Source organism: Falco rusticolus, chromosome 2, assembly GCF_015220075.1.
Source record: "Falco rusticolus isolate bFalRus1 chromosome 2, bFalRus1.pri, whole genome shotgun sequence".
In the NCBI taxonomy this organism is placed as follows: Eukaryota; Metazoa; Chordata; class Aves; order Falconiformes; family Falconidae; genus Falco; species Falco rusticolus.
The window spans coordinates 15,153,718-15,178,746 of NC_051188.1; the positions used below are offsets into that span (position 1 = coordinate 15,153,718).

Here is a 25,029-nt window from a genome sequence, read left to right on the forward strand (position 1 = left end):
CAAGCTAATAAGTTATTTGCTTGTATCAAGAACCACAGATGACACTTCATCCTCATCAGCATCTAGAAACAGTTGTTTCGATGAGAAGCCGATTTCAGCAATGGTGGGCTGGCACAGAACAATACAAGAGAGCAGTAGAACAAACGTGGATAGTAACCGACTCTTCTTCCAGGAAAAGCTGGAAGAAATGCGACAGCTCCTTGAAAAACAACACCTCAGCAACTTGGAGGTATAATATTTCCATGTGATTCGTTACATGATGTTTCTTAAATGTAATAGAAGTTTCTTGAATGTAATAAAAATGAAAGGTCTGTTAAGCATTTTTTATCTAGTAAGACAACACCTGAGGGCACAGAGTGTTATGCCTCACCAATAGATTATTTATAGTAAAATTGTACATATTTTTCAGTAAGAAATCAGAGATCTTTAAAAATGTTAGTAAGACTATTTTCACAAATTCTTCAAAGATATCTGTCATGTTGTCTTTCTGTGAATGTAAGATATGTATGTCAGATGTCTTGGCTCTGAAGTAGCTAGCCATTAGTCTATCACACAGAAGTTGTGTGCTAGCTCCAAACTTAAATTGCCAGCTTGCAATTTGCACTTAAGTTTTTGCTTTGCTGATTGCTTCAGCTCAGCACAAAATGATATAGCAGTATAAATATGGTAAGTAAATTGTTGGGGGGGGGGTGTTTCTTGGGTATTTTTTCTTGGTTTTTTTCCCAGTGTGTGGTGATTTCTTAGGGGTTGACTTAAATTCTCTTTGAGATCCTCTTTTTTCATCTTTGGAATAGATGCAGGTGTTCCAATAACAAGCCCATTAACTTTCTGCTAGTCCACTAGTTTTTCGACCTAACAGTCACTTTAGAAGCACACTGAAAATCAAGAAGAACTGAGCTCCAAAGTGATTTATTATAACTGCACTTTTAAGTGTGATTTTAGGTCTGTCAGTGTTGTCTTTGATTCTGGAAATACTGTCTTCAATATTACATTTTTGGAAAAAAGAGGACATAATTTTGAACTCATTTTTATTTCTATACTATTATCTACTGGCATCTGGACTTCTGGTGTCTGAAATGACCTTGACTCTATGAAGCAATGACCTTTTATATGGGTGATGGCTAGAAGCACAGAATCGTTGGTGGTGATAGAGCAAGGGCTTTTCCTCTTAGTACATGTTCACGGATAACTTGTGAAAAATTATACAGTTCAGATATATTTTGAATTCTTTGATGTTTTCAGGCACATTCATCTCTGTCTTTGTACCTACTTTGTTCTGATGGGTATTCATGAGGACCTTGAGCTGATGGCTAACACAGAAAATCTCACTCAAGTGGAGTAAATTTCAAAAAGGTTGAGAAGGCAGAAAGTACAGTTTGTACTGGCAGGGTTGTTGATTACAGTTTATTGTTATTTCCAAGCATAAAAGAAGGAAAAGGAAATGGAAGTTTATAGAAGAGAGCTAATAAAACTGAATTTTAGATAATAATTTTCAAACAAAACACAAAAAGTCTGAGTTGTTTGTTGGGTTGTTTTAATACCAGACTGTGCATTTCATTGGTATGGTATTTGCAAATCCCTCCCTAAATGATGATGCCAAATTTGGCAGTAGCTGCATTAGGATATCTTAGAATTAGGGAAAAAAATGCAATGTCTTTGAGAAAGATGTATAAAAAGATACTTCTTAATATATTGTAAGGTAACTATATTGCAGTGTATTTTACCAAACACAGTTATCACATTATAATTGAATTCTAGGGGAAAATCGCCACAAGTCAGGCATGACTTTTTACTTCTAGTTTTTTCCAAATGTTATCATCAGCTTTGGACACTGCATATAAGATATGAATTTGTGTTTATGAATTAATTTATTTTTGAAAATGCTTTGGTCCTGCAAAATTATTTTTTTTCCAAAGTTTATTTTTCTGCTGCCACTAGGGGTTGCTCAGCTTCTTCCCTCTGATAAATAGTTTCAATTTGTAAATATTTATATTTCAAACATTTGGACTTTCTTTCTTGAACTGCATGCTTTGGATTGGAAAAATATTTTTTTTTAAAAAAAAAGCTATTGTCATTGTCCTAAGGTCTTAGCTTTGGAAGTTTAATTCTTGGATTGTGCTGGTGTGTATGTGCATTGTGGCTTCTTGCAAAGTATTATTTATAATACTCTTACTAATAACATTGATATTTTGTAATTATTTATAATACTCTTACTGACATGAATAGGCTTCAGTAGTCTTGTTACTGTCTGTTGTCCAAAGTAATTTCAACAGTGCTTGCCTTTCTGAAATTAATGTCAAAGTATTTTGCTGTACACATGCTTTGCAGTCTAACCATCCATTGAGATCCTTTGACCTCCCTTTGTTTCTGTTTTTACAGGCCAGGCAGGATTATAAAGATTCCTAAAATTCTTTTCCTTCCTACAGGGCAATACAATTCTATGTAGACACTTACCAGTAGATTTGGTGTGTTCCCTACTTTCCATCCCTAAAAAATTGGTAGTTTTATCAGTAAGCCGAGGTTGTCAGTGACCTTTCTACCATTCTCCAAAATTATTTTGCTTAAAATATTGAGAGCAGCAGATTTTATTTTGTGCAACAGTTACATCTGAGCCAGTACATCAAATTATTATTTGTTATATGTCTGTAAGTTTGCTCCATTTTGAAGAAGCCAATATTGCTTACTTTGTGCACAATGGAATTTTTGTTGCACAGTCCTTCCTGGTTTTGTTGCAGGCATAAATAAAATCTTTAAGGTGAAGCTTGTAGCATGGTCTTTAGCTAAAGCTGCATGCAGCTTTCTGCCAAAGCCAAAAGACATTACTCCCAAGTGCTTATCATTTTTCCAAATTTTAGTTGTTTATGTTGAAATTTTCCATTTCTGGCATCTGCCTTAAACTGAAAAATTTAGAAAATTCCCATTAAAGTGGCTCAACTGTATTATTCAGATATCTTTTGTATTTTTCTTTTCATCACCTCTTTAAATTGATGGCCATACAAAGTTGTTTGGGCAGTACAGTATTTTTATGCTCTACCAGAAAAATACATTATGCTTGAATTAAACTCTTTGGTTGACCTAACACTCTACCTCTATCTTTTCACTTTTTAAACAAAATACTTGGAGGTGAGAGTAAATTCACAGACAAAACAGGTATAGATTACAACCTGGAGACTGTACTTTCCTGTTCCCTCCTTTATATGACCATAATTAAGTTATTCAAGTGGTATCTGAAATCCAAATTTAAATCCCTTTCCGATTGATTTGAAGCAGGAATTTTACCTTGGCTCTTTGGTGGTTGTTTTTTTTTCCCCCCAAGAGTATTGTGCAGCCATGGAAGTGCTCAGTATCAGCCTTTCTATGGGTACTGTTGCCATTGACATAAAATACTTCAATAGTTATTGAAATAGGGACTGGAGCGCAGGTATAATTTCTCAGAAGTTGCATCCCAAGCCATGAAGTCAGAGGGTTATAATTACACTGTATATATAATCATATACTTGTATTATATACTTCTGTAAAATTTGTATCTTATTATACTGTAATATATATACTGTTTATATATATTACATAGAATTAAATAAGTCTTTGAGAAATAATGAAAAATATTTTCAAAATTACATTTCGCTGAATGAAAGCAGCAGATGATGCAAACACATAGGTATGGACATTGCCTTACTTGCATGAATGTGTTGACCTTTATGACTGCTGGCTGTATTGCTACGCTTTTGAGGTTCAACTGTGTCTATGAAACGGAGATGTTTCAGATAACTGGTGGAAAAACTGAATTCATTTTCCAATGCATTTGTAGCATGACTGGAATGAGTTAAACAAGGGTTCCTTCTGCAATGTTTATTGTATCAGTCTAACTCTTCAAAGGGATAGGCAAGACCAGCATGGAAAAAAGGAGTGCCTGTGTACAGAGTCTCTCCAGAGTGTCAAGAACTTGTAGAATGCTTAGGGCTAGTTAGTGGGAAAACAGAACTTTTAAGGGGAGGGTTTGGATAAAATGGTTTTGGAACTGAAGTCAGACTTGATTTTGAAGATACCATTCAAAAACTTGAAATAGGTTTCTGTGGTCACTTTAAATCTACAAACACTGATCATTTTTTACTTATAACTGTGACTGTTTACATAGTTTATGTTGCTCACTAAAATTATATAAAATCATAGAATCATTTATGTTGGAAAAGACCTTTAAGATCACCAAGTCCCACCATTGTCTTAGACAACCGACATGACAAAGTTGAGTGATTTCCCTACTCATTTTCCTTTTAGCAAGATCAGAGGGGTTCAGTTGTTACTGGCTTTTAACCAATATTGCAACATTCCACTGTCTTCCATGTTATTTCGCTAATCCAAAATTCACATTTGCTGTAAAGGGAAATTGAAATGTATCTCCAGACTAAATTTTTGCCGACATTTTTTGGGGGTATTGGGTATGTAAGATTTTACCCAAATACTTGAACTTGTTTTGATTGTATAGTCCTCAAGGGTAGGGTTTGGTTTTTTTACATAAAATAGTGGTTTCTTCCAGACCCGTGCTGTATAAAATGACATTATAATCTTCATATCTGACAATCTGGATGTTCAGTCATTTGAAGAGTGTCTTGCCTCAACTCAAAGCCCTGCTTGAACAGGTGACAATGTAGAACTGAAGCTGAAACAGCATTTTCAACACAAAAGAGTGTGTTTCACAAGTACATTAACACATGAATAAGACTTTCCCTGTGGAGAAGTTAAGATGGTCATAAATACAGCATAGTTCACAAACCACCAAAACAGGGAAACTGAAAACTGTCTTCTAATATATACCTGTTCCTCCTTTACAAGCATATAGTTTTTTTCATAAGAATTGCCATACATATTATCATGACTCTATTTTTTGGTTTCCATTCATATATCTCTCTCAATATATGTAAATATCTATGAAATATTTACATATAGCTATGCACTAAATTATTGCTACCATACTTCATAGATATTTTTGAAGTTATTTGTTTTATTGCAACAGAGTAAAGTGTTCATAAATGTAGCTAAAGGAGAGGAACAGAGGAAAAAATAGCAGTATCTGATCTTTAGTTTACTGCATTTATGGTAATAAAATGTTTGCTTGCGGGAAGAGAGTGGAAGATAAAATGTTTGTGCATATTGATCTGCCAGGATGGTATATCATGTTATGATACCATCAGAGAGAGTATATACTAATTTCTAATGGGGATGCTGGGCAATCTCTTGCTTTCTCATCGAGAAGTATCACTGTTCAGAATTATTCTACCTCTCTGAAGGTGGCAGAGCTGTGTTTTGGTTTGGTTTTGGTTTTAAAGAGATAAACCTTTTGTTAAGTGGGAAGCAAAACAGAATTTACTTTTTTCTTCCAATATTCTGCTTCCATCCTAGTAGTTTCATGGTGGCCTGGGTACATAGAAATTCTTCCAATTTTTAAAAAATATTATTATAAAACTATAGCACCACTTCTGTGGTATTTAGTAGCTTGAACTTAGCTGCGCAGTTTCCGCCTGATACTGGCATATCTCCATAAGGAAGTATGGCTCACCAACTGGGAAATACAGCATTAAACCAAACACCCAAAATTCAGAGGACAGGAGTAAGCAGAGAATAACTTGGTCCCGGGACACTGAAAGATCTTGTAACAAGCACCTTAAAGAATTACGCTGTTTCAAACAGTGGCAAAGAAAAAAATAAAGATCAACCTTTAAATTCAGTAGGCTGTTTAGGGGAAGGTAGATGCTGAAATTTTGTACATGTTCTTATAAGTAATATCTGTAAAGTCCTTAAGAGGAATGTATGTCCTGATAAACATCTGATCAAAAAAATTTAATTTGTAAAGCAAGTAACATGTAACAGTCGCTGAATATTTTTATCAAGGTAATTAATTACATTAATGAAGCTTGCAGTGAAGGTTGGCAATTACACGAAACAGTCTCATTAGATAAACTTATTTCTAGAAAATTATAAATATATAACACCAGAAAAGACTCTTAGATATATGATTTAACTTTTAGGTTGCCCTGTGTGGAGTCAGGCTTTGGACTCTGATTCTTGTGGGTCTCTTCTCATACACACATAGAACTCAGATGTTCTGTAATTCTAAAAGTATTTCTGTATCTAACCTTTAGTATTCCTAATCCACCTTCTGCCTTGGTCGCTGCTGTGCAGTGCATAAAATAGCGTGGAAACGTGTTTAAAAACTGTTCCATCTTTGCAATGTGTTTACATTGCTAAAAGAAAAAGTAATGCTTTTTATTGACTGCAAAAATGTATACTGATTTTTTTAGCAAGTCAGAGGGATCTGGTAGGATAGTTCCTCAGCTGAAATAGGTATTATTTTAAAAATTATGTTCACACATTGTATCGTTATGAATGATGTGTAAGGTACACATCTTTTAGGAGGTCTGTACTGGTCAGATAGTATTAATAATTTTTTTCTAATGCTACAGCTCCAGTTCATTCAAATCTGTCAACCCTAATGCTTTGCCTTATTCATGTATTTGTGAATAAGAATAAACGAGGAAAAGAGAATCTGACTTTTCTAGAAGATGAAGAAATACTTTCCTCCATCAGTTAGTCTCCTTTCCCCATAAATCAGACTTTATTGGAAAGCTTTTCTGAAAATGATAATTTCAAGGCTTTGAATCTCATCATTAAAACCTTAATCATCAGTGAAAGAGGATTATTTCTTCGCTTGAAAATGGAAAAAAGTCTGATAGTTTCCCTTTCATTTCTGTCTCTAGAGTATTGTCTAGAAATAACTTCATCTACAAAATACTTTTTAAAACATCCTTTCTCCTACTACCTGCAAATTCCGAAGAAGTGAGAAGGGATAAGTTTTAGCTGATCTCCATTCTCCTTTTTTGGGATAACGAAAATGACATTGAATATAACACAGACTGTAAATAACTAAGAATTTGCTCATTAAATTGTATCATTGCATTTTTTATATAACATTAAAATAATTATTAGCTAAAAACTTTGAGAATAAATATTGCATATGCACACCCAGTTTTTCTCCATGTCTATTTGCCTTATGACGGTTTTCAATAATGCACTCCAATACTATTTTTACATGACACAATCTCTTAAATTTTCAGGGTAAATAGTGCCTGCTCAAACAAATTTATTAATGAGTTAGAAACCAAGAAGGGACTAATGCATTGTGGTGCCCAATGCCTCAATATTTAACCGTTTAATAATTTTAATAGCACTTAAAAACTAGCATTATGAATTCCACTTCTAGACCTGCATGACTAGGTTAGTCTGTGGGAAAACAGGGATCCTGAGAAGCACCACCCTGAGAACTGAGATTGCTGAGATGCTAAATTAAGTAATAGAAACCAACAGAGAGACATATTTAGCTGAAAACCTGCTTCCTACACAGTTACGTACACTTACCACAGGGCTTCATTAAAGCTGGAAGTCAGAACTTGAAACCTTGACATTCAGTGTTCAGATCACTTCTTTAAAAATCCTTCAGTACAGTACAGCTTACTGAAGTGCCTGAGTGCCTACAAAATTGGAAATTTGAGTTCTTTTTATCCTAAAAGGTTTGAACCCGTATTTCTAGCATCCTGTGATGATTTTCCAAAGAAGCAAATCAGGTCCTTTTAAATACTTACATTCATAGATGGCTAGTTTCTGTATCCTAGATGGCTTGGGGGGAAATTAGGGATTTTGGAGTTAGCCTTGGAAAGACAGGGGTGTTGACAGGAAGCTTTTCTCCGGTCATCCTACACCTCCATAGCTTCCTTGGTGGGTTTGGCACAGTGTAATGGTTCTCTTGTGTAATGTAAGCACCAAAATCCTTTCCCAGTGGCATATGCTTTCTTGGGTCTGCCCAAATCCTCTGTGAAATCAGTATTGTGTAGTACAACATACATCATGTTTTCCATACTTGCATCAAAAAAGGATTATTAATTTTCTAATGAACTTTCCCATTCCATAATTGGTAAACACAAAACCAGTAAGGGTGTGTAGGTACCTCACTGACTTTGAGAGGTACCTTTGCATCTGTGTGACCATTGGCGTCTTTTACTTCACAATGAATGTGAAGTATAACATATATACACACACATATAACACACAAAGGACTCTTGTAAATAAAGTGGTTGAAATTGCCAAAAATAGCAAGTAGCGTGAGAGGCGAGGGGCCCGGATTTCTAGATTAGGTAGCATTTTTCCAGCATTTTTCTTCAGAAGGATGGTCCCATTCACCTCTTGGAACTGTGAACAGTCAGCACTTCTTTTGCAGAAACTGTCAAGTATACATACAGCAGCCCTATAGTGTAATACCGTTCTGACAGAGTCCTTTGAAAGCAGAAGATTCACTTGTCAGGTTCTCTTAAAAGTTTTGCTTGTTGCAGTGTTGTGCTTTCATTGGCCTCCTGAAAGATTTCTTTGGTTTAGTGCTTTACTGAAATGAGATTGCTTGACATAGCTGTTCTAAGTGTTAAGATGTGCAAGTGACCTCTGCAACTCCTCGTAAGTGTTCCTTTTCCTAGAATACCAATTATGTGAACAGGCTGGGTTTAGTTTTCATGAATTAAAACATAAGATAATGCAGGCAACAGGTAGTACAATAAATTGTACTTCTATAACAGAAACAAAGATAGTGTACTTGATGAACATTTTTGTTTCTTCATCATCCTATAATATTCTCACAGATTAAATTAGATTATATCATTGGGATTTCCAGGTTTATTCCTTTGTAGCTATTGACCACTAAAAAAGAATAATTATTGAATACTTTTTAAGGTCTGCAGAAGTAGTTCTAGTTAATCATTTTTTCAAGAAAATGTGACATTCATATTCATTACAGAGTAAGCTAGAAAGGTAAATAAATTATGTAAATATTTTAATGAGTATGATAAGCATCTTTAATGTGTGAAAGGATGAAATTGTATGGTGCAACAATGTAAATATAAATGAACTAAATCTGCATGAACTAAGTAAAAGTGAGTACATGTTTAAATGGGGAATCCTTCTTTACTCTTTAGTTCCTATTTCTGGAGGTTGCCTCAACTGAGATTTTCTGTTCCCTTGAGGTTTTGTTTTACAAGGAGAGTAAAATTATATATGATGCAGGATCAAGTCTATTTTCAACCTTTGGATCACAACTGGGTAGGATTTTTTTTAGCTTAATTTTTAAAAGTTGCAATATTTCTTGCACCCTCTAGATTTACCATTTTAAGCTAACCTGCTATTGGAACAGGGTTTTTTTACATCAACTCTTACAAAATTTTTCCTCTGTTTAACTTAGTAATTTTAGAAACACATATTTAGCTGTAAAGGTGTAGTTTCCAAATTAGACGAGAAGTAAGCCTGACACGTAAAATTTCTTTTTACTGTTTTTTTTTCCCCATCTGAAAATTTCAGTTAGTTCTTAAAATTGGCCTGGTCCAGAAAACTCTGAACATATATGCCATTCCCTTGTTTGGCGAAGTTCAAGTAGAGGTTAACAATACAATTTATGCAAACATAAAGGTTAATAAATAACTAACAAAGCATTATTTATTATTTTCTATTAGAAAGATGCTGGTTTGTATAGCTTTAGTTTGAAAACATTCCCTAAAGGGATCTTTCCCTACACTTAGTTCTTTGCTTTTCTATTTAGTTTCTTTATCTTAAATCATAACTATAATGGAAGACTGCACCAACCTCTGAACATTTAGTGCAAGATAAGATTTAATTCAATCATAAAAAGTCTTTCAGGACTCACTAAGCTTTTTATTCTGCAATTTAAAATATTTGTACGCCTATAAACTGCACGATATTATGGTATAACACATTTATTAGAATAAGAAAAAGGTTTACTACAAAAATATGTTCTTATTCACTAATGAATTTTATGCATTCTTTGGTCCATTGTCAAAATGTTAATTTTATTATAATTGTCAGGGGATATATAATCACTTAGCTAGGTTAATTTTGCTACTTGAAACTTTTTCCATTTAAAGTCATTAATGAAAAAAAAAATCTTCTTTTCATAAGACTGTGTATTTAATTCAGTTTCTTTTAGTTTTTCATGCTGATTTTTTTCCAGTATATCGTTTAAAATCACTTAGCTGCTGAGTTGTGTGGAAGTGAATTTCCGCTTTCACAACAGCGAGTGTACAAGATTTTGAAAATAGTTGATATGCTTGTTTTCCTTTATGTTTATGTGTATTTTGAAATCTTGTACTTAAAGAAGTATATATTTTCAACCTTGTCAGGCATTTCAGTGTTTGGATGGAGAAATAATAGGAAAGAAGATGCCTGTATAGTACATAAGTAAAGTTGTCCCAGTGATGATTTGAGTGGTGCCAGTTGCTCTTAGTCATCACTGTATTAAAAGTTTGATGAAGAAGTTGGGGGAGTGGATGGAACTCCTGTATGCCCTAAGACTTGATCTGTCCTCATAGGTTAGATGATATTTTCCTCTTTCTGAAAGATGAGAAGCGGGGGTTTCGCTGGGGGGAGCTGTTAATCACTGTGGTTATGGTAGCTGAGAGATGTTTTCTGTGTTTGCCATGACAATGCTTAAATCCTCATCACTTGTGGCACTTTGTATGAAAATAAACGTATCCTCTCTAGAATTATGGAAAAATTCAAGTTTGGAGCACATCCACTATGACGTCTGTGTTTTCATGTATTCTTTTTCATTTTGTAAACTCCTTACATGTCAAAGTACAAAAACCATCCCATGTCATAGGGCAATCCAGAAACAGTAGTGTGGTTTAGACAAATCTCATTCCTTTTTTGATATTGTAGAATTTATACAGAACCGAGGATTGAATTTGTTGAACAATGCAGCTCTTTCCTCTCAATTTCATACCCAAACCACATAATTATCTTTTTCAAATGAACACAGGTAAATTTTAATTTGGTGGAAACGCTCATGGTGCTATGATCCCAAGTCGTAAAAACGCCAGGCTCAATATTGATTGTATTTTAGCCTAAGCTCTCATTAATGAAAAATCAGTATCAGCAAAAAACCATTTCTGATAAATGTAACAGTCTGGTTTTATGCCTGTATTTCAGAATTTTCGAGAAGTCAAGAAAACAGATGATTCAGAAAGTCTGTCAAGCCTTGACAGTCTTGAGGCTGGAGAGCAACATGGAAATTACACAACACGGAGTGAATCATCTTTGACTACACAGTGTGACTGTGCCCTGTATAGTCCAGAAAAATCACAGACTAGGAATAATGGTTTGCTTTATACAGCTCAAAGTACTTCTAAAAATATGCATCTAAATAATTGTCTGAGAAATGCAGATTCACAATACTATCACAACTCACCTATTCATGATCTTTTAGCTAAACATAATGTTCTAACTCCTGCTAAACATGTAAACAATTCAGAAGAGGAATCATCTGCTTCTCAAAAATCTGCAAAAAAACCTGCAGTGTTCTCTGCCTCTGGTAAGGAAGAAAGGTCTGTAAGTAATGCATTTACTTTTCCACAAAATACAAAAGAAGGAAGAAGCAAGCCACCTTCTGGAATGGCTACCCCATTAGCTACTGCTCATCCTGGTTTCAATGACAGCAAAGCTTGGGCCAGCCCTAATTCTGCTCCAGGAGAAAGAATTCAGGATCTGATGCAAGATGAGAGTTTTAAAATGACCCCACAAAAAGAAGTTATATCTGCTCAAACCTCCAGTCAACCTATTGCAACATCTATAAACTTATTTCCTAATCAGGGATGTTCCACTGGCATTCCCAGCACAGCTGATACATTACCAAAGGACAAAAACATTAGTACAGGGATTTTTAAAAATACCTCAGGAAAAATGACTGCAACAAAAGAAGAAAATATTAAATGTATTTATGACATTAATCCAGGATCATCTTTATTTCAGGACATACCAAATGCCTCAGTTCTGTGCGATGTTAAGCAACAGAATAATGAAAGGGGAAAAAAAGGAAATATGGTTGAAACTATGTCACTGGTGTCTGATACAGAGTTCAACTCTGGCACTCCTGCACAGCACAGCCCCCTGAAAAACAATAATCTTGAAAGAAAAAGAGTGAAGTTATTCAGAAGTATCTTAAAGAAGGACTCTAAATATGGACCCAGTCATTTCAAAGCTGTGGTTATGAACCACAGGATCAGTGTTGGAACTCAACCCATGTCATCTATCAGGGACAGTTTAGAACTGGCAAAAATAAGGAAGAAAAGTGCAGAAAAATGCAACAGAAAGATAAAATGGTGTGATCAAAGTAACCAGATAATAGAAAATAATGTAACATGCTGTGAAAAAAACACCAGTGAAATATCTTCTGCGCTGCTGCATTATGTTCAAACTACAAATAATGCTCCTAAGACTAATTTAAGTATTGTTGCTCAACCTTCAAGCCCCATGTTCATAAAAAATCATCAGGAAAACACTCATATATCAAAACTAAATGTTAATACTGAAGAGTCAAACAAAGACTACACGTCTCAGAATATATTTATGTCTACCGGATCCCTTTCTGCTAGAAAAGCTTGGATGGTATCAGAAGGTGAAGAAAATAAACGCTCAGTATGTGGTAATAATTCTAAAATTAATGAAGGCGATCAAATCAAAAATAAGGCAAAGATAACTAGAAAAACAGTATCTATAGAAGTCCAGTCAAGATTTATGCCCAGGAAGAGAACAGGCACTATAATCCAACTGCAGTCAGCTGCTGAAGCCAACAAAACTCAAAAAGCTCCAGGGAAATTGCTAGCACCTCACCCACCATCCACACCTCTGCCAGGAAGCAGAAGTGGCAAAAACGCAGCCAGCCCTGGGTGTCAGCCACTGCCACCTTCAAGTCTTCAAGCTACCACTACAAGCAGGAATGATCTAAACGAAAGGCATGTTGTGTTAGCAGATGGGGTTTTAAATAGAAATGGTACAGAAAACAGTGTGAGTATTACTTGTTGTTCTGACTTGGCCACTGCCATAGCTACACCTGGCTGCAGCACAGTCAACTACGAACCTTGGGCAGAAAATACTTGTTCCGTAAATAGTGTTCAGACAAGTGCCTGTCAAGGTCACTCAGTAACCTGCTCTGAAAGAAGACCTGTTAATGCAGAAAATGGATTACAACTCCATCATATCCCAGCAGCTGGAAAAACAAGTACCTCCTGGCAAGGAGCACGTACTGCCCGAGCTCCAAAAGACTCCGCTACTGGTAAGAGTCATGTTTCTGGGACTGGGGGGGGGGGGGGGGGGGGGGGGCTGTTCAGACAAAAGTCTTTTTCAATTACATCACAAATTTGTTTTCAGTTAAAACATCCAGCCTTTCATCCTTTCACACAATACAGCCAGTTTTAACAATTTTCACCATCTGTCATTGTCATTTCTATTCTACTTGTGCCCAGAGACCTCTCAAACGTCGATCCCCATTTTTAATAGCTCTCTACAATATTAAATGAAAAGGAGGTATTTTCCCTGAGATTATATTCCTGACCAATGAGCAGATGTGACAGGTGGTCTAAATAATGATATAAGAGGAAGTGACTGAGTTTATATGAGCAAGTTTTACAAGGTAACTGAGAGTCATAGCTTGTCCAAGTCACTGCCACCTAAGAGTGAAAGAAATGTAGATCTACCATGGTTTTAAAATGCTGACACTGTAAATGCCTAAAATGATTCACTTTTAGTCCCAGTAATACAATTAATACTCAAAAAATTAAAAGTAAGTTAAAAATAAAGAGCTTATGCTGGATAGATTTTGCTGTGCTGCAATGTATGTCTGATTTAGAAAGAATTGAAGATATTCAAGGACCAATCTTGCATTTTATTAAAAATTAACCTTAGGAACAATATGATGCAGAGATTGATGGGTAAGATAGAGAAAAGATGCATAAGAAATTTTGGGATAATAAACTTTAATCTCCTGGGTTTTACATTTCAAGACAGATTTCATGCTTTTCAATTTGCCTCGTTTCTCCTCTGCAGCCTAGCTGTGTTCTGTTCCTCAGGCACTGATGGTATCCTTGTGCTCGTAATTTGTATGTTGTGTGCTGGTTTGCTTCATACTGACAGGGCTGCAGCTGGAGGCAGAGCTCCTGAATCTGTGGACCTTGCTTCAGGTACAAGCAGCACTCCAAACTGCTTCACATACTGGGATTACCCCAACGACTGGCCAAACAGCTCAAAGATAACTTTCTAGCAAAACAAAAAAAATCCTGTAACTCAACTGCTCCCCCCCCCCCCGCCCCCCGATTTTCTAGTTTTATCTACAGTAATACATAGTTTGAACTACAGAGTGATTCAGAACAGCTCTGTTGTGTAAGAGCAGAGGTAGATGAATCTTCTCGTACTAAAGCAGCAGTAGGAAATGAGAAATATCTGCCTGTTCATTCCAGTTCAAAGTGAAACAGATGAGCTTAAGATATGGGTGACTTAACCTGCTCGATTTTACCCTGGAAATGAATGAAGTCTTGCATTATCATGCCTCCCCTTCAGCCAAGATACTTGCCTCTTGGTGTCCTTGTTTGCACATCAGGTCAATGAATCAGGAAAACTATGGGGTCAAAGTTGTGTGCATTACTAATACTGTCTTCACTGCAACTTTAAATGCTGTATCCCCAGTGTCATATAGCTCCAGCTTTTTTAGGAGAGCTGAGTAACCTCTTTATAATATTTGAGTGGGTGGCCATCTTTCAGAACCTGCTTAGATTTTGTGTTTTGATAGCAGTTTTTATTTTAAATACTCTAGATAACGCTTAATGACTTGCTTTTATTTGTTCTATTGCCTGTAAATGCACATAGATCACCATAGCCTTTGTCCTGAAGTGCTTGCCATGGGAGACTGGATACTGCATTGGTCTTGACTTAAATACCTTCTGTGAACAGAGTTCAGCGAGGTCTGTGAGGAGATGTAGATGGAAATGTGATCTGTTGCAATGCTCGGCCAAATGTGCAGAAAGATTTCAGTGAGAACAATGAAGAATAAATGAAATTTTTGTCCATAAGGATCTTCCTTTAATTGGGCTCCCAGGCTTCAAGTGGTATATCTTCTGGCTGACACATATTATACTGTAGCTGGATATTAGAATTATTTTGTCCTTTGGTGCTCAGTCAGTAAAATGCTTTAAAAATGTGTTTAACATTTAGCCTGTGACAAATACGGAACTAATTCATGTGCTTATAGTTAAACAGGGGTAGACTGCTCAGTGTCTCATGCCCTTAAAGATGCTATTGCTTATGATATTTTTGTCTTACATTTCTCAGAGGAGCCTTTTCCTTGGCATAGATCTAGCGTATCTTGCAAGCTAATTAAATTGTGTTGATGCATATCAATAGAGAGCTACTTCGGATTTTATATTTCAGAAAAACATCATGTGATTACTAATATAACAAGGGTTTCTTTGCTTCTTTTTAAATTTTCCCCTGTATTCAGTACAACATGATGAGATTTCATTTTCTTTTCAGATGCTATTCAGCCCCATGTGTCACATTACAATAATTCACATATAACTAAACAGCTACCTTTTAAAGCTAATGTGTTCCATCTTACTACTGATGGCAACAGACAGATGACTAGTTTCAGATCTGCTTCTAGGATCAATTCATTGTTTTCTGTTTCTGCAAATGGTAGGAATTCTGCTTTGTTAAATGTCACCGCAATAGCAACTAAAGAAATAGAATTCTGTTAAAATCACTAACAGACCTCTTGGTCTAATCATGAACTGTACATGTAAATATTTATTATGTGAATAAATAGGTAATTTATCTTCCCAAGTATAAATCCAGTAACTGCTTTTACAAATGAGAATATCTCCTTGGATATGTGGATTCCTGACTTGCACATGAAAATGCTGATCCACATCTCTAGTTTGCATGCATGAAAGTTTAACTAAGAACTTAATTTTAATTTTGAAACTTGATGCTTTCATTTTGGAAATGTATGTATGTATGTAAACACCCGACAAAACTGAGATAAATTTGAGGTACAGTGTCTAGATTAGGCCTCTTTAGCCAAGGGAAAATACTATACAGCAGTACTGTCATTAAAATTAGAAGACAGTTGTATAAATCAGTAAGTTTAGCTACAACATCCTAATCTGTAGAGCTAAGGTTTTAAAGAATGACTGCATTCCAATCACACCTGTGAGGCCACACCTGGAGTGCTGTGTTCATTTCTGGGCCCTCATGAAGATGGTGAAGGGACTGGAGCATCTCTCCCAGGAGAAAAGGCTGAGAGAACTGGGACTGTTCAGCCTGGAGACGAGAAGGCTCAGGGGGATCTTAGCAACATTATAAATACCTGGAAAGAAAGTGCAAAGAGGATGGAGCCAGGCTCTTTCCAGTGGTACCCAGTGCCAGACAAGAGGCAGCGGGCACAAGCTGAAACACAGGAGGTTCCCTCTGAACATCAGGAAACACTGGCTTTTTACTGTGAAGGTGACGGAACACCGGCACAAGTTGCCCAGAGACTTTGTGGAGTCTCCATCCTTGGAGATATTCAAAAGCTGTCTGGACATGGTCCTGGGCAACCAGCTCCAGGTGGCCCTGCTTGAGCAGGCGGGTGGAACCAGATGACCTCTAGAGGTCCCTTCCCACCTCTACCATTCTGTGATTCTGTGAATCAAATAAGTTGTGTGAAATATTACAGGTTTTCTGCATGGTGCTATGTAATCTTAACAAACTTTGAATCCATTAAGATATAAGATACAGAACCTTGGCAACAGACATTTACTGTGTTGGACAGTGAGACTTTAGGATTACTTTCTAAATGCAAGTTACTTTCTAAATGCAAGTTATTTTCTAAAACATTTATTTTTGGCACATTATTCAATATTTGTTATATCACAGTTCACTGTTAATTCTCTCTCTTGATAAGACCAACTCGTATCTTGGTACAGACCAACTATTATCTGAGATTCAAGGTGGGGTTTCACTTCATTTATAAATGTTCACATACAATCATCCACACCTGTATCTTACAGTCCTATGTTAACATGAAAACAAATATGCCTTAGAAGTGCCTGCTTCTCTCTTTTCACTATAAGAAAATACATTTAGTGAGATCAGATGTAAACATACAGAAGGAAAACATCTAAATTTGGACAGACATTTACTTAGTTTTGCTACTACTATCTTTATCATGTTTTTACACATTTTTATGTCATGTCATTTAAGGTTTTGTTCCTGTTACAAGGCAAAAGCAGGTTTTTGACATCCACGAAAATAAACACAGAGCTTTTTCAGAACACAGAAGACAAAGTGTAGCCTCTAAAAGATGGAAGCCTACTCATAATGCACAGGTAAGTACTATAAAAAATAAGAAGTTTCTTTATCTTCAAAATGGTAAGAGTTTCAGGAATATCAACGGTGTGTTCAGTGTCATACAATTTTGAATCAGTGTGGTTAGTCACCTTGCTGTCACTGCTAATGAAAAAAATAAAACCCACTAGAATTCATCACTGTATTAGTATACACTAATATTTTTGTACTTGGAAAAATTTAGTAATATGAAATAATAAATTTAAAATGTTCAGAAAATAGTATAGTTAGCTTAAATTATACTTAAAACATTCTTACAATATTTTTATAGAAGTCATTATGTGCTGTCCAACTGAGTCCTGTTCGATCTGCATTTGATCCTGTACAAAATATGAATAACACCTGTAAGTCTGATGAAGGTACAGTAACACATCTCATTTCAGTTCTTTGTTATAGATAAAGTAGTATACATTGTGTAACATGTCTTTTGGCACCAGTGATTCTAAGTTAAAAAGGATAGTTTGTCACCTAGACCAAATTTTTTTACAGAAATGTAAGATATAGCATCATGTGTCATAATATTGATGGTTTTATAAATGCATTACAACATATACGCAAGTTTCATTTAATTCCTGATTGTATTCAACTGTATGACAGCTGTATGTATCATACGTAACTGTATGATACAAAGAAGTATTGCTTACTGTCGTTACAAATTTCCAGATTTGGTAGAACTTGCTTTGGTGCCCATTGTAAGATGCATTAGTGATCTTAATTATGACATTTTCTAAAAAATCATGCTTCTGGACTTTGCCACCTTTTTGATCTTTTAATGTAAATTTTATGTGTTTCACAGACCTGTAGTCATGAAAGCAAGCGGTATATTTAAATGGCATGAGCTCTTCTCATTTGAAGTTACCCCTGTAATCCCTTCAGTTTCAGAAAGCACTGTTCAGTTCGTTATGGCAGAAAAACTAGCAAGTACATCCACGGCAGAGGATGAGATCCTTGCAGCTATGGCAAGTGTCCAACCAGCCAGACAGCCCTTACTGCTTAGCAGGGCTCCATGTCCACGCATGAGCACCCTTTCAGTAGAAGAACAGAACATTTTCAAGTCTCTTGATCATCTCAATCAAAGGCTACAAAGTAAGTTTGATAATAAATAGAATCCTACATCAAGTGATTAAATAACCTCATATTTTGTTCTCATGGATTAATTTGGATTAAAAACATGAGTCCTGTGATAGAAATATTTTTCTTCTATTTTCTTCTTATTGTTATTCTTTATTTAATGTAGCAAACTGTAGATCAAAATCATGAAACCTTTCTTAAAGTCAATGAAATTAATTTGAAATAATAGTGATCTTGCTTTGGTCAAAAAAACCATTCAAAACATGACTGGAGGACGCCTTTAGAAACTGGCTCGGCCCAACTGTAGCTGTTGTTTCTAATAGATGTTTGTCAAAATTATTCTTTAAAGATGTATCAGATCTATCAGCCTTACCTGGGAATCTTTTTCAAAGCTTATCCATCTTTTTTGCAATGATCTTGGCGAATACTTACCCTTTATATTATGTATCCTATATCTTTGCAAATGTAACCCTTTATAATGAATGGTTTTTCATTTATTTTCTTCTAGTCTTTTAGAATGTTCCTCTTCTCAATGAATTCTTAAAGATCACAAATACCGAGATCTGAGATTGCTGCAGCCAAATCTGAATATTCAAGTGACTACCATTTGCACAACTGTTTTAGAAATGTCCAATTTACTTAAGTGTTCTCTAACGTGTTTTTTTCTCTGTGCCAGGCCGATTTCTTACCTGCTTTATACTGGTGCTCTTTAAATGAGCTCTCCAATCACAGCTTCCATTTTGCTGAAGAATGTGGGGAAAAAGTCTGTACTTATTCTTGATAATTTCTTCCCTCCAGTGATTAGTTAGCTAACACTTTCATTCATCATCCTATTGCAACATACGCATAGAACAAACTTACTTCTTGGGTCTCTTGCTACTGTGTCTAATGGTTAGCATTTGCTTTGACCTATGTGATCATACAGGTCTTTCATAAACATTCTCATTAGTTTGACATAGTTCCTGTATTTTTTTGTGCTCCTTCCTGTATTTGAAATCAGTGGAGACCTTATGTGTTTAGTCCACGTGGCCTCTTCACTGGACTGCTTGGCTTTCCATATCATTGGAATAACTTCTGCTTGCCATTTTTGCTGTTTATGGAATTGCCAACTCTACTGAATTTTATGCTTTCCTTGGACTTTTTCCATATGAAATTTTACATGCCAATTATATGAGTTTATGAGTCTGCTTTCTTGAAGTCCATTGATTTTATTTTACTATTCCACCACTTTTCCTTCTGACTACATCATTTCACGGTCAGGTTACCCAGGTTTACCGCCTTATTGACTGGAATCAAACTAAACCAGGGCTTATTAAGTTTCTGCACACTATCCATACCTTTCTACATAAAATGGTGGATTGCTTGACTTGGCTCCAGTTTCCTGTAAACTGCAACAGCAGAATAAAAGGTCTTTGCAACCCCTTTGAAACTTTCTGCAGCTGTAGAAATTATAATTCCTGCTCCCGTCAAACAGTGGTTCAAAATTTCATTATACTGTAGCTCATGGTTATTGCTTCCAGGCAAATAGAAGTGAAGAATTCTGTGTTTTGGCAGAAAGGAGTTTTACCATGGTGTGCTTGGGTTAAGAAAGTAGGCATAACAAGAGAAATACAAGAAAACAGAAAATAAATTGCTGTATAAATAACAGAGAAATGACAAATAAATAGAGGCAAAGGTAAATGCGGCAAAACTGGGAGCAATAAGGTTGAAGTTTGCAAATTGTGAAAAGGAAAACTGTGAAAACTGTAAAAACAATACATAAGGAATATGAAAGAAACAACGAAAGAATCACATGGGTTAACCGATTGCAAATTAGGTAACTGAAAATTAAGGTAATACATATATATGTGTATCTTAGACATTTAATTAGCTTGCCTAGTTATTTGGGGATTAAAATTGGTAATAAGAAGCTGGGAAATTTTACAGGTAGGTTTATATGACGTGTAAGTACATGTAAGTATGTACCTCTAAGAAAGTAAGTAATTAAAGAGGTGTGAGTACTTACATGACATGTAAGTACCTTGCTTTTTTAAACCATGAACTTTTTGAACCCGGGGGTTTTTTTGGCTTTGTTTTCACACATTACCAAAATAGCAGACTAAAACTGTGTACCTTCATAGTGGTCTTTTTAATGAATGGCAGTTAGTCACTAACCAATCTAAGTCCAAATTATTTTTTTTTTTTTTTGCCAGCTTAGAGTAGATGGCATTCTTTTCTCTAGCTTTAGATTTCTTTATTGACCATAATGTTTTTTTCAGTTAATAATATCTAGCTTCAAATTTTAAAAATACAGATACAACATATACTTCAGCAGCTGTTGATAAGGGAAATAAACCCAATGCTATTAAACTACATTTCCACAATATTCAGGAAGTTTTGTGTTGAATATTTTACTATGAATCATATTTCTATTGTAGTATTCGGTTTACATAATATTTATTATATACTTTTATGCTATTTTTAGATGTTCAAGAAGCCATTGCCAGAAACCCATCTGCTTCAAATGTTTTGCAGATAATCACCCCTTTAGTAAGTATTTAATTTAAATATGTTCAGCTTTAATTCCTACAAACTGACCTTATGGCTTATTTTGTAGTAAAAATATAATTGAAAATATTGACATCAATCTATTCAACTGGCTTGCCCGATTTTGAGATTTCTATTAATGTAAAAAAAACCAAACCAAACACACTTATGAACTTTATAGTACTGTAAACAGCTTTTAACAGTTTATACCAGACTGCCTCATCCTCTGGCTTCATTTTCCTGTTGGAATCTGAAGACACTTGCAAAGTTCAGGAAGTTCCAAGAACTTTTCAGAAACAGTAATTTAGCAAGGTCCATCTGAACTATATACAGCTCATAATTATTCTGTATTTCTTAGTAGCATAGAAAGGAAGGGGGGAATGATGCATGGTAGTGCATAAGATAATCGGTAATACAATGAATTCTTATTTGACCTGCAGATACGCCAGGTTCTATACGTGATAGGTATTACATTTCTTCAATAACTGTTTTTGTTTCATATACTCTAGATCTTGTCAGTTTGAAACAAAATAATGATGATACCTGGAATATAAAGAACTGAATAGGCAGATGAGTGTCTGAAGTACAAAATTTACATTTCAAATGTTCAGTTTGTAATGCAGGAGTTAGTATTTATAAATCTGTATTATCAGTCTCATTCTTTACTATAGGTTTATACTGAGGAAATAACATAGACAGATGACTGTATACTTCACGTACTTTATACACGTTCACATAATTCATATACTTTCCTGGATAAACTGTTAGCAAAAGTGTTAGAGAAAATACTCCTTATTCAGAAGGCTTTTGCCACTTACCCAGTTTAAGACTGAAAACCCCCAGCAAGCATCCAGGCTCCTAAATTCAAAATGATTGCCTGGTTTTGAAGTGACACCATGGAAAGAACACAAGAGTACCTCACTACCTCTCCTTGTGAATTCTGCTACTGGGTGTGACCTGGAACCTCATCTTCCTCTCTTCTGTCTTATAAATCTAATTCTTTATGGTAAAACAACTTGTAATTTTTTTTACTATTTTTCAGCAATCAGTGTAGCATAGCTACCTTTATAGGATCTAACTGGTTTACCAAAGCATTTTTGAGCTTGTGTGTTCTCTGGGGCTTTCTTCATAGCCTGTCCTACTTCAGGAAAAAAGAAGAAAAGAGGAAAAAAAAAAAGAGAAAGAAGAAGCTGTTCTCCCTACCAGTGCATTTACCTGGCTTTCAGCAGTCAGACTTCTTGGCTGGCTGGTCTGTGACAAAGCTTTCTCCCACTAATTCTTCATCTACAAGATTTTTGTTTCATGAATAGGATATAAACAGTAGACATTACCCAGGCTTTCCAGTCTCTGGAACTGTAAGCTCTCTGATAGGCATTTAAGACCCTTTTTTCCCTGCAAGTATATACTTAAGCATTTAAACAGGGTCCATCTGTAGATATACATTCAGATCTCAGACATTGGCTTGCAATTCTTCTTGATGATAAGAGTAAACAACTGGCATACAAGTTCCCAGCTGCAGAAAAAGTACAGATGACTGAGATTTCATCAAATCTCCTGCTACAAGAAGCAATAGGATTTAAAATTTTTACTTCACCAAGAGAATAACCTGCTGCAGTCCTCCTAGTTTCAGAGCATCCAAATAGAGTGTGGATATTCACTTAGTAATTCAGGTGAACAACGTTGTACCCTGTATCTAAATCCAGATGAAGGTGCACAGTCATTTATATAATAGAAAACAGATCACATGATATCATCAAATGATCTTTCTTGAATGCTATATTATACATAATCACATTTGTGTTTATATACCTGTATATCTTATTATCCTCCATTTCATTACAGAGCATTCGGCAATGTACATCCTCCCCTTTGGTGAACGCTACAATAGCCTCACGGCAGTACCAGAATGCCGCAGCTAGCAACCCACTGCAATTGTACAGGAGATACTGACATCTGCTCCAGGATATTGTGGCTTTAGGTACTTTGTATGTAATGTGTATACTATTTGACACTATAAAATTAGCAACAAAATAAAGACGAAAGCAGTAAGTCAGATAATTAATGTCAGTTGACTGGTAAGCAATTAGGATAATTAAGTCCGTTTTATTGCACACTTTTTTTTTACTATTGTAAAATTAATTTCAAAAACCTGTCTGCATTGTTACGTCAGTTCTAGATTAAAGGCTTTTTGTTAGTTAATTGTTAAGGAGTGGTAACTTTTTAACGTCCTTTCTTTGCTCTTCCTTTGCTGTTTCAGTGCAAAGTAGATAACACTGAAACAAGCTGCAGAAGGTGTATACAATGCACAGAATCAGTCAACAAATCTAGGCTGGTAACTAGCTGCAAGAAGCAATAAAAACAATTTATTAAATCTCTGGGTTTGTAAGTCCCTATTTGATGCCTGGTTTTCTGCTTGCGCCTGTACAGTAAGAACTGTGCGGTTTGCCTGGGGACTTAATCAGTGCCGTATTTCCACCAGCGATGTGCCTGAACTCCACACAGTGCTATTGCCAGTCTTTGTTAAAGTGTGTGGGAGCTCCGGAGAGTTGTATTTCAGGGGTGGTGTCAGTGCTGTACCAGTGCAATCATGTGAACACGCACTCAGAAGGGCACTGGCATTTCTCTAAATGGAATGCACCTTCCCTAAAGAAGCAATTAAATGAGTATTTGGCAAAGGCTTTTTAAAACTTTGTTATACCCCATCATACCAAGATCATCATACCATTCTGATGCCTTTGATTAGGAGGGAACCAGCCTTTAAAAAAGAGAGAAGAGGAAAATGGGTGCCCATCATAACAACAGAAAATTTATCAGGGGATTAGGGCTACTTGCTGGTGTGTGGTGTCAGCCAAGACATGTAGACATTGGCAACAAGACATTGTAGACAAGGCGAGGTACCTATGTAGCAAATAGCAGCTGAAATTTTACACAGGAGGTTTAGGAAAGATTGATTTTTTTTCAAAACAATGTTTTGAAGAATGGAATAATGCTACCTTTTTCCTCTAGCTAGGCATTGCAGCATCTTTGGAGAAAAATCTGATAGTCTTAAAGGGGTTGACTTCAGTCTGGAGCCTGTTAAGATAAACTGTATTTAAACATCAAAACTGCAGAAACTTGGTGTCTTATGATTGCTGTTGCCATCTGTCCAGACACTGCTGCCAGAAAAGAGAAACTATAGCTGCTGTCTACATGCCTAAAGGATTCTGATGAAGTGTGTCAGTACTTACTGGGTCTTTGGTACTCAAATACACGTAGAATTCCCCGTAAAAGACATGACTGTATCCTCAGAGCAAATGAACAAAGGCCTTCTGAGTTGGAACTCCAAATTGGTTTGCACTGAAAATACTGAGCCCTTACATCTGTTTGTATGCAGTACACTGCAACATTCCAGTATGGCAAGGATTTAATATTTAAATAGTGAGGGAAAGTTTCCCCACAGAGATTAAGAGAAGGGAAAGAAAATAATCTAAATACCAGAGGCCATGGATCAAAAACAACCCTGCTAGTCAGCAAGCCAGAGCACCAGCTTAACCAGGTTTCTTCTCCTGTTAATTGCTTTAGGTGGCAAAAGCAAAGCCCATGAGTCAGCTTCCTCAACTACATGGAGAATTTTTTTCTCAAAAACAAATGCCTGCATTTATGTTTCTAGAAAAATATTTTCAAATTAGTTTTTTTGATTTAGGGTTACAGGCTTCAACTCAAAGCTAATAACCTTGTTTCTTAGATAATTTTAGCTTTTTTGAAAATACTGACGTATATTTTTTGTTTAGGTATCTAAATGGTGTGACTCTCAGGCATCAGGAACGTGCAGTACAAGAGTGGACCCAGAGGCAGCTGCTGGATTCCAAGCACTTGTGAAGAGCCAATAAGGTCTTTTTTTGCCATTAGTCAATGATTATTCTTCAGATTGATGTTTCTAGGCTTTTCTATTTCTTACGTATAAATTAAAAAGCTTAATTTTATTTTTAATAAAAGTAACTTTAAATCAACAAGCTTGGTTTAGACATGAACGTACATGAACACTTGTGTACCTTCGATTTCTCTCAAAAACTCTTCACTCTGCCTACCATTCACTCTGCTGCTTTTTAAAGAAATTAGTCCATATTCTTTCTACAATAAAATTTTAGTATGAAAATAAAACATGAAAACCAGATTAAAGTTATAATTTCCAGT

General features: G+C 35.7%; 1 protein-coding gene across 1 annotated transcript in view; it reads left to right on the forward strand.

Annotated features, from left to right (window-relative positions):
• The window catches only part of CEP126 (centrosomal protein 126), a 37,787-nt gene extending 13,062 nt beyond the window's left edge, over positions 1 to 24,725 (forward strand). Inside the window, exons 5-12 of the mRNA XM_037376519.1 lie at positions 31 to 229; positions 11,035 to 13,167; positions 15,417 to 15,567; positions 17,116 to 17,240; positions 17,531 to 17,618; positions 18,136 to 18,345; positions 20,795 to 20,859; positions 24,627 to 24,725. Coding sequence (XP_037232416.1) covers positions 31 to 229; positions 11,035 to 13,167; positions 15,417 to 15,567; positions 17,116 to 17,240; positions 17,531 to 17,618; positions 18,136 to 18,345; positions 20,795 to 20,859; positions 24,627 to 24,725 — 3,070 coding nt within the window. The remainder of the gene's footprint in view (positions 1 to 30; positions 230 to 11,034; positions 13,168 to 15,416; positions 15,568 to 17,115; positions 17,241 to 17,530; positions 17,619 to 18,135; positions 18,346 to 20,794; positions 20,860 to 24,626) is intronic.
• Positions 24,726 to 25,029: the final 304 nt, after the last annotated feature.